Source organism: Rutidosis leptorrhynchoides, chromosome 4, assembly GCF_046630445.1.
Source record: "Rutidosis leptorrhynchoides isolate AG116_Rl617_1_P2 chromosome 4, CSIRO_AGI_Rlap_v1, whole genome shotgun sequence".
Taxonomy (NCBI): Eukaryota; Viridiplantae; Streptophyta; class Magnoliopsida; order Asterales; family Asteraceae; genus Rutidosis; species Rutidosis leptorrhynchoides.
Window position 1 is genome coordinate 597,627,562 of NC_092336.1, and position 9,729 is coordinate 597,637,290.

A 9,729-nucleotide genomic window follows, 5' to 3' on the forward strand; every position below is an offset into this window, starting at 1 on the left:
AGTTAGGGTTTTGAGCTAGTTTGTTGTAAAACCCTTCTAGATGATGAAGTAGGTTTATGGTGACTTGTTATTCTTGTCACTTGGCGGGTTTTGGGTCGGTTGATGATTTGGCCTTAATTAGGGTTTGATAATGAGTTTAATCACTAGGTTTAGTGATATTGGAAGTGTTGGAACACTTTTGGGTGTGTTTGGTTAACTAATTTTGAAATGGGTCAAAATTAGGGTTTTGGTGTCAAATTGGGTAAGACACGTGTTTAACATTTGTGTTCGGGTTTAATTGGCATATTAGGACCATTCTCACTTGTGTTAGTGATTATTGATTAGTTTGGGCGCGGTTTGTGCTTGGAAGTGCATTTGGGTCGAAATTGCACTAGTTGTCAATTTGGGTTGATTTGTATATCCACCCTAATTATGTTACTTGTTATGTGATAAATGGATTAGGTACATTCCATCGGCGATTGCAGATTATTCGATAGCATTCTTCAAGGCGACAAGGTGAGTGTTAATATCCTATATGCATATGTATGTTTAGGATGGGTGCGGGTCGGGTGAAGGAGTTCTCGCTTATAGAGCTCGCTTCTCGTATAGGTGGAATTGTTGGACTTGTGTATAGGTCCAATTGGCACGGTTGTGCGTTTTGGTTGACCACTTTGGCGAGGTGCACAATTTGTGTGTACGTTATCACATGGGCGTGTGATGTGGACTTATATAACCCCAATGACGAAGAGTTAATATAGTGTGTGGAATAATTATATGTGTATGTATATAATGTATTTATTTGTTGTAGCGTGAGATGTGAAGTGTCGATGTGCTAAGACACCACATTTCACGTGATGAGTGAAGTGTCGATGTGTTAAGACACCACTCAAAGTAATGTGACGGGTGAAGTGTCGATGTGTTAAGATGCCACCCGGGGTGAAGTGTCGATGTGTTAAGGTGCCACCCGGGGTGAAGTGTCGATGTGTTAAGACCCCACCCGGAGTGAAGTATCGATGTGCTAAGATGCCACTCCAAAAGAATAACAGGTGAAGTGCCGATGTGTTAAGGAGCCACTCGAGGTGAAGTATCGACGTGTTAAGATGCCACCTCAAGTAAAATGAAGAGTGAAGTGTCGAAGTGTTAAGACACTACTCGGGGTGAAGTGTCGACGTGTTAAGACGCCACCTGGGGTGAAGTATCGAAGTGTTAAGATGCCACCCGTGGGGTTAGTGTACGAAGTGTTAAGTGCACTAATGGTTGTTACGAACATCGATGACTTGTTTCGCGAAGTCATTCCCTTGCGAAGATTTGGTTAACCATGGTTATTGCGTTGTAAGCGTAAGCATTTTATGTTATTCGAGTTTTATATATATATATATATATATATATATATATATATATATATATATATATATATATATATATATATATATATATATATATATATATATATATTGTATACGTATAACGTTGTTTTGTCGTGATATAGCTAACCCTCCGGGTGTAGTTTATTGGCATTGTTCACATCGTTGTTGGTGAACTTATATTTTGTGGATGTAACTTTAGCTCATTGCTTAGTGATCTTACGGTATGCTTAGACTAGCTTGCCTTTATGCTTAGATGCTCCGGTATGCGGTATTTGGATATTTGTGTGGCGTGTCCATTTTATGCATATATATGTATGTAGTATATTTTCACTTACTAAGCGTTAGCTTACCCTCTCGTTGTTGATATTTTTATAGGTTCGCATGCTTGGCGGCTCGGGTAAGCTTGGGAATTAGAGATCTTGGCTAGGTTGCTTTAGAAGACTTGCTTTTGGATTTGATTAGGATTGGTAGCGTATCCCCAATCCCATGCTCGGGCTATGTTTTGAATTTAACTAAGTAGGTCGAAATGGTAACTTTGTGGTAATTTGGGTCCATGTGGGCCTGTTGTTGTAAAACTCGGTTTTTATTATGAAAAATTCTTAGTTTAACTTATCGTAATATATTGTGAAAGTGTTTTCAATTAAAAGTGTCGGGAATCGGGTTTTCCGCTCACTTGTAAACGTTAACCCAAACAGAATCTGGCACATCATTTGGACGCCGTCCAAAGGGCTTGGACGCCGTCCAGTCCTTCAGTGCTGGACGCCGTCCAGAAATCTGGACGCCGTCCAGATGAGCAGTTCCAGAATTTTTTTTTTATGGCACATTTTCGGATGGTTAACGGGTTGGGTTGTTACACTTGTCGATGATGCTTCTAACTTTCAGATTCTCCCTAAAAATACTATTTGGGATCATATCCAACATGGTTTTACCACATGTCCACCTAAGCATCCTCATCTCTGCCACCTCCATCCTTCTCTCTTGTGCCTTCGTCATTGGCCAACACTCTGATCTGTATAACATGGCATGTCTAATTGCCACCTTAAAGAATTTTCTTTCAACTTAAGGGGGATATTCTTGTCACATAAGACTCCGGTAGCTGCTCTCCACTTCACCCACCCTACCTTAATACGGTGCGACACGTCCTCATCTACCTTCCCCGATTTGTGGAGCACCGAACCTAGGTATCTAAACGAAATTTGTGGATGCAAGATCTGGTCTCTAATGCATATGTTCACTCCATCATCTTGTTCGTCATCGTCCGTAGAGAAATCACATCTAAGGTATTCAGTCTTTTGTCTACTAATTTGTAGACCATTACTTTCTAAGGCCACCCTCCATTGCTCAAGTCTTCTATTGAGCTCCTCCTTAGATTCTGAAACAAGCACAATATCATCGGCCAAAATCAAGCACCATGGAATGCACACTTGTATCCCTCGAGAAAGCTCGTCCAGGATCAAAGCGAAAAGAAAAGGGCTAAGGGCCGATCCCTGATGTAGGCCTACTTCTATTGGGAAAACTTCAATATTTCCCACCGGCGTTCGAACGCAAGACTTCGCCCCTTCGTACATATCCCTGATAACACTAATGTATCTATTCGGGATACTTCTACTGTTCAGGGTCTTCCGAATCAAGTTTTGTGGGACGCAATCGTAGGCCTTTTCCAAGTCTAAGAAAACCATATCCAAGTTCTTTTGCTTTTCTCTATACTTCTCCATAAGGTTCCTCATAATATGGATTGCCTCTATCGAAGAGCGCCCTGGCATGAAAACAAACTGGTTCTCCGAAACACTTGCTTTGCGTCGAAGTCTAGTCTCAATCACTCTCTCCCAAAGCTTCATAGTATGACTAAGTAATTTTATGCCTCTATAGTTACCGCAAATTTGAGCATCCCCCTTGTTCTTGTAGATGGGAATAGTCTCGCTCAGTATCCATTCCATAGGCATTTTAGAGCTTCGAAACGTCTTGTTGAAAAGGCAAGTCAGCCACCTAACACCATCGTCGTCAAGGCACCGCCACGCCTCGATGGGAATCCGGTACGGTCCCACAACTTTATTTCTCCCCATCTTTCGTAATGCCGATCTTACTTCCTCTTGGTGGATACTCTCATAATGCCTGTTGTTCTGGGATTGTTCAATATTAGAGTCTTGCCGATCTTCGTGGCGCTCGGTTCTTCCCCCATCGAAAAGAGATGAGAAATACCCTTCCCATCTTTTCCTAATATTGTCTTCCTTTACTAACGTTTGACCGGCTTCATTTTTGATAAACTCGATGTTATCTATATCCCCGCGCCTTCGCTCCCTGGCTTTGGCTATCCTGAAGATATCATTTGCTCCTTCTTTGGAGTCTAGTTTCCTATACAAATCTTTATATGCCTTTTCTTTAGCACGGGCTACAGCCTTCTTAGCTTCTCTTTTGGCTTCAAAATTAAGTAGATGGGTATTCATAAGTAAAGTTAACATTGATAAAATTTGAAATTCACCGGTAGTCAATTTGATGAGGTTATATTTTGTCTTTTTTTTTTTTTTGCGAGAAAACGAATAAACTTTTATAACCAAAGGAGTTCATCAAAAAGATGAAACCCCTAAAACTTACAAACAGTCAAACTTCCGAGCTAAACTAAAACCAACTACCTCAACTTAAGTTCACGACATGAAAAAACGACCACCAACAACCAGTGGCGGTACCAGGATTTTTTTTTCACTTGGGGCAAAATAATTTTAAAAACCATAGCAATTTTTTTGGGCAAAATATGGAGTTTTTGGGGCAAAAAATGGAGGTTTTTAGACAAATTATAAGATTTTTGCGCAAAATTTGATGGTTTTGGACAAAATTTGAAGGTTTTTGGGTAAAATTTGGAGATTTTTGGGCAAAATCTGAAGGTTTTGGGGCAAAATATGTAGGTTTTGGGGGAAAAAAAAATCAACCGGGGGCAAAGTCGAAAAATCCAAAATTTTTACACGAAAAATTGCAAATCCACTGGGGGCGGCTGCCCCCGCTTGCCCCTAAATAAAACCGCCCCTGCCAACAACCAACAACAACAAAATATGAACTACGTAAAAACTAAACCCGCACCAAGAAACTAAAGAAGGTGACCAATCTACACAAATGAACGAGAGATTAGAAACCTTCTTGATCGAAGCATACATGCAAAATGAAAACGAGGACCGCGTGCTCAAATATCTTTAATGTACACGTCGAACTCCTTCATCTCGGCACTCTGAACCAGTTGTTTCTTCCTCTTTTGATTCGTGTTTTTTATACGAAGTTGAAGGGGGGGGGGGGGGGGGGGGGGGGGGGGGGGGGGCTTGTGAGAGTTGATAAGAATAGCTTTAACTAGTACGATCTCCTCAGCTAAGTTCGTCATCATTTCATCGAAAGCCTAAAATGTTATATTTTATTGTCACCTAAAATGTTATATTTTGTTGTCACCTAAAATGTTATAATAGTTATTTTAGCACTCGAAAAGTTGTAAGGAGTTCATTATTTTTATGTTTAAGGAGTTCATTATTATTTTTAGAGGTAATTTCGTATACCAAATATTTTCAAATGGTCAATTAAAAAACACTTGTTTTTTTTAACAGCAGTACGAGATCACTCAGATGGATTTAACCACTCATGCGTGCATCTTCCACAGTTGCATTACCCGCCCTCAACTGCTGTCTAGGAGGAAAACTGACCCAATCCGAGAGCATGGGCAGTAAAACCCCCCTCCCCCACTGTCTTCGCAACGCAATGTGCGGAAGACACTCTTGGGTGGAATTCAAGGGTGAAGGGGCAACCTTGTGTGTAATGCTGCACCACACGAGAGTCGAACTTCTGACCTCTCGTTAAGAAAGGCAAACCACTCCTACACGAGCTAGTGAGATTAAATAGTCATGTTCTTATCTATGTTAGTAATAAACAAAAATATACTGACATTCTTTATAATTGAACATCTTAAAAGAAAATTATCGACGAGAAGATGAATATTCTAGTATTAGGGGCCTTAATTATTTGAAGTTAAAGTTCACTTTAACGGTTAAATAACCCCACTCGGCCACTCCTCAAAAGCTAACTAGAAAAAAATAGATCGGCTGCAACTTATAACTAGGAAAAAGAGTAGGGTCTGAATCTGGAAACATCTTTTATTTTCAGGGTGTAAACTAAAACTTTCATCATTTCTACAAAAAAGGTTATCACCGTTGAAACAAAATTGATCTCCGTAATTTGACCGGAAAAATGTCCTCTAAAACCCTAATTCGCACCGGAGCGTCGCTGATGACCCGTATTATGAACCCGGTTTATCACCATAACCCGAACCACAACCTCATTCCCCAAATATTTGAAATCACACCGAAGGTTTACACCCCACCCCCATTTCCTTTTTTGAATTTGATTCAAAACGACGCCGAGACACTAACTAGGGTTTCTTCTGAAGGTTTCTTGTATCCGTGCGGACTTCCTTCGTTAAGATTCTTCCTTCCTGACGGTAATTACATATATCCCCATTATAATTTTATGCCATGTATGTTTTAATTGTTTACGAAAGCTTAAATTTTTACGATTTCAATAGATATAAGAATGTACTGTGCATTATAGATGTAGATGTAAAAAGTTATATTAATTTTATTTGTCAAGGTTGTTGTGTTTGTTTCGGATTGCATATTTTAGGTGCTCATTACCTAAAAATGAAACTTGTAGTCTTTTGAGTTACGAACGTTTGAACTTTTAAATCAACTAATTTGGATACCGTTTGAATGAGATAAGATCAAATCAGTAAAGGTTCACAAAATTTGCGAGTTGTCACCATTTTGATCATAACTCCTTCATACGGATTCAGATTTAGTTGATTCAAAAGCTCGCAACTCAAAGAGCTACTTTTATCTTTTTTATGGTTACATTAAGTTCAGATCCTCCCGCCCGGGATATATTACCAACGTACTAACAAATATATATTGTATGCTAAAATCTTTTGGTATTCTTAATAAACATGTCATATTCAGCCCCCTTTATAAAATTCTTAAAGTTCCGTCACTGGACTTACAAACTGTGTGCTGATAAAATTTACTTATATGATTATGTTATAGCAATATACGTTGTTGCTGGTAACATGTTATTGTATAAAAGGGGTAGAAGAGATGGCAATATTTTTCTGTCGACCTGTTCATTAGTTGATTTTTGGGTTTTATATGACATCTATTGGGTTAAAATTACATGGTTTAACCTAAAAGGTTTTTTACCAGAGAAATTTTCAAATGTGGCTAACATGGTGAAAGCCATTTGAATTGTAGCTAAATGTATAATAGTCGTAGTTCGTTTACTTATAAAAGAAGTCATTTGCACTAATATTGTTCGTCTAATCAAATTTAGCCCAGATTTGCTATTAAATGTTGAAAGGGGGGTAAAAGAAAGTTTCTTACTTATCCTAAAAAATATTTATTCTAATCCATTACCCAACCTTCTCATACGCCATCTGTTTATTGCTTAATGGCTGATATTATAGCTATCATCTAATGTTTTTTTTTTTAATGGTGAAATGTATTTTCGTCAGGAGATGATTCTTCCTCAAGTGAACCAATGTTGTGCATTAAGAGAACATACCAACCTAGCAACCTTCGACGCAAAAGGGTTCATGGTTACTTGGCTCGGTATGTCATTTTTTTGGTTTGCACGTACATACGTATTTATTGAAAAAACTTGCTTTTGCGTGTGGTTAACAGCAAAAGTGTTGAAATTTTGCAGCAAAGCGACCAAAGGAGGTAGACGAGTTATTGCTAGAAGAATTGCTAAGGGTCGGTTCAGAATCACAGCTTAAAAAATCCTATATTTCCCAGGAAGAGTAGATTTTGTTTAGCTTGAATTATGCACTTATATATAAAGACATTTGTATAAGTGATTTGGATCATTTGGTCCCTTTTTGAGATATGATGCAAATTTTGGGATCATTTGCAGATTTTCTTGTTAATTGTTTTGGTTATTTTGTCAAATTTTACTGTTTATACATGATTTATTACTACTTTGTTCTGCAAAATAGCTATCAGAAAAGTTATCATAATACTCCGTATGAGAAATGTTAAATACAGAGTATGTGTTAAATAAAAAAACCGCTAGAAGGAGGGCTTGAACCTCCGACCTTGTGGTTAACAGCCACACGCTCTAACCAACTGAGCTATTCCAGCTTTGTTTACGTGTCAAGTAGTACAAAGCTTATATTATTTATTCCCAATAGAATTCTTAAAACATGGCTAGTTTGTTGTACACTAAATGTCTAAATGATTTGCTAACAACTATGGACAAAAAGTAACGATTTCCTTCACATCACACTCGAATAAGATTACTCTGAACCTAAATGAATTAAGCCAAGTTGAATTGGTTTAATCATATCATATCGGAGCTCAGATCTCGTATTCCACCTTTCAAAAGTCAAAATATTATATCACTAACGTTACATATTATGCATACGTCATCTGACGTAGTATAACATAAAATATACCATGTAGATGTTTATTTACATAGTCATTTCATTAACCTGATCGACTATATCGTTGGTCTATGTCAGCATGGATTTTAGAGAATGTCTACGTTCTTACAACCTCATTGATGCTATTCGCCTGGTCCCTTGGAAATAAGGTTTCATTATAAAAAACTGCCGTGTCTTCATTTTTAGAAAGGGTATTGATTTGTACACAATCAAAAATTTGTCATACACAACCAATTATGCATTAAATTGTTGTAATGTAAAACACCTTAAAGCATAACTGGTTTTCTATGTCTAATTTTTGGTTGTGTACAAATCACCCTTTTACTAAACACCTCTTATATTTTAAAAAACATTTCATTATATATTTCCATATTCTCTTAATCGAGTTAAATCGAGCTTTGAGCTTAAAATGAAACGGTGTTGACCATAAAGAAAAATAAAAAAGTCACAATTTAATGCGTTCTTTCAAAACCTTGTATTACTCATGGTGTATAAATGCTTTAGGCTTTCGTTCGTAAAGGTGTATATTTGACAGGTACCTTTCATTCGTAAGGGTAAAAGCTACTCCGTATTGTTTGTTGGAAATGGCTAAAGGCTAGTTTTACAGTATTTAACTTGAATAAACAACGTTATCATGATCTACAGATTTTATAATCAGTGTATGATAATGATGAAAAAATGATTACTTAAATCCTTAATAATTCGAAAATGTGTGGTTGGTATGGTATGAATAGGTAGACAGTATATTAAATGCTGAAAATGATTCACAAATTATATGAGAAAAATGAAGCCACAAAAAACATGAGGTCTCTGTCATCACACATTGTAAATGCATAATATCATTTACAGTAGTTTATTTGCTTTTTACTCTTTTTAAGACTGCTAATATCAATGGCCGCCGAAGGGCCGCCGTTGCTTTAGCGCCAATGCTAGCAACCGCCCTCGGCGGCGTCGATCAACCACCGTCGGCCAAAATGCTATCCAACGACTACTTCTTTCACGCGGAAAATAAAAAAAAAAAAAATGTGCTGGAAATTCCATTTGACCGTTGAACTAGCCGTTGGGTATTTTTTTTATTTTAATTTTTTTTTCCTATAAATACTATACCATTCACTCATAAATTTCATACTACAAATACAAATAAAACAACTAAAAAAACTCAATCTTCTTTAAATTTTTGAGAATGGATCGAGATCGAGAAGACGAAATTTACGAAGAGGCGGTGGCTATTGCAACGGCTTATAATCCACTTCAAGCTCTCGAAACTATCGATTATCTTGAACAAGAAGAGATTCAAAACGAAGGTCCGTCTATACCTAGAGCTCCTCGAAGATATTTTCCACGAGATAGATAAGATTCAAAATATTATGTATACTTGTGTGCTCTTACATAATATGATAACCGAAGACAATGGTCGTGCATTTTGTGGACTTGAAGAAGAATATCCGTCAGCGCGTCGTCCCCGACAATTAAACCTTACCGAACGACTTGAACTACATTTGCGAATGGATAAAGAACTTAAAGATAAAAGCAGTCATCATTTTCTTAGAGATAATCTAATCGAACATATTTGGAGTCTTCCACCAAACCACCGCATTCTTTATGATCCGACTGTCGGACCTTCAAACGTTCCTGAACATGTCAATGATGATGAAGAAGTTGATGAAGAAGATGAAGAAGAAGATGATGAAGAAGACGAGGATGAAGATTGCGACGAAGAGTAGTTTATGATTCGAATGTAATGTTATTTATTTTTCAATGTAGTGTTTTTTATTTTTAATGTAATGTTTTTAATTTTTAATGTAATGTTTTTTAGTTTGAATGTAATCTTATTTTGAAACAGCACTTTTATTTAACACACAAACGGTTACATTTTTTAAACTCGAAACAAATTAAACTAAAACACAACACAAAATATTAATC

At 37.2% G+C, this 9,729-nt stretch overlaps 2 protein-coding genes and 1 non-coding gene across 3 annotated transcripts; 1 reads left to right on the top strand and 2 right to left on the bottom strand.

Annotated features, from left to right (window-relative positions):
- Positions 1-2,335: 2,335 nt before the first annotated feature.
- Positions 2,336-3,805, bottom strand: LOC139842944 (uncharacterized). Its single transcript, XM_071833041.1, has 2 exons — positions 3,220-3,805; positions 2,336-3,012 (listed from the first exon to the last, which is right to left on the bottom strand). Exons 1-2 carry the CDS (start codon positions 3,803-3,805, stop codon positions 2,336-2,338), a joined length of 1,263 nt encoding a protein of 420 aa, XP_071689142.1.
- A 1,752-nt stretch (positions 3,806-5,557) lies between these two features.
- Positions 5,558-7,309, top strand: LOC139904392 (uncharacterized). Its single transcript, XM_071886331.1, has 3 exons — positions 5,558-5,814; positions 6,877-6,973; positions 7,068-7,309. Exons 1-3 carry the CDS (start codon positions 5,565-5,567, stop codon positions 7,138-7,140), a joined length of 420 nt encoding a protein of 139 aa, XP_071742432.1. The 5' UTR covers positions 5,558-5,564; the 3' UTR covers positions 7,141-7,309.
- Positions 7,310-7,430: 121 nt separating this feature from the next.
- On the bottom strand, positions 7,431-7,504 carry TRNAN-GUU (transfer RNA asparagine (anticodon GUU)). The gene has a single exon. It is a non-coding gene; the product is annotated as a tRNA-Asn (tRNA).
- Between the last annotated feature and the right edge of the window lie 2,225 nt (positions 7,505-9,729).

Bases quoted from the DNA above. Each gene is read 5' to 3' on its own strand.
- LOC139842944 (XM_071833041.1), bottom strand. From the start codon at position 3,805: ATGTTAACTTTACTTATGAATACCCATCTACTTAATTTTGAAGCCAAA. The intron at 3,013-3,219 runs GTAACTATAGAG...TGGTTTTCTTAG, and splicing joins GGGGGATGCTCAAATTTGCG to ACTTGGAAAAGGCCTACGAT.
- LOC139904392 (XM_071886331.1), top strand. From the start codon at position 5,565: ATGTCCTCTAAAACCCTAATTCGCACCGGAGCGTCGCTGATGACCCGT. The intron at 5,815-6,876 runs GTAATTACATAT...TATTTTCGTCAG, and splicing joins AAGATTCTTCCTTCCTGACG to GAGATGATTCTTCCTCAAGT. The intron at 6,974-7,067 runs GTATGTCATTTT...GAAATTTTGCAG, and splicing joins GTTCATGGTTACTTGGCTCG to CAAAGCGACCAAAGGAGGTA.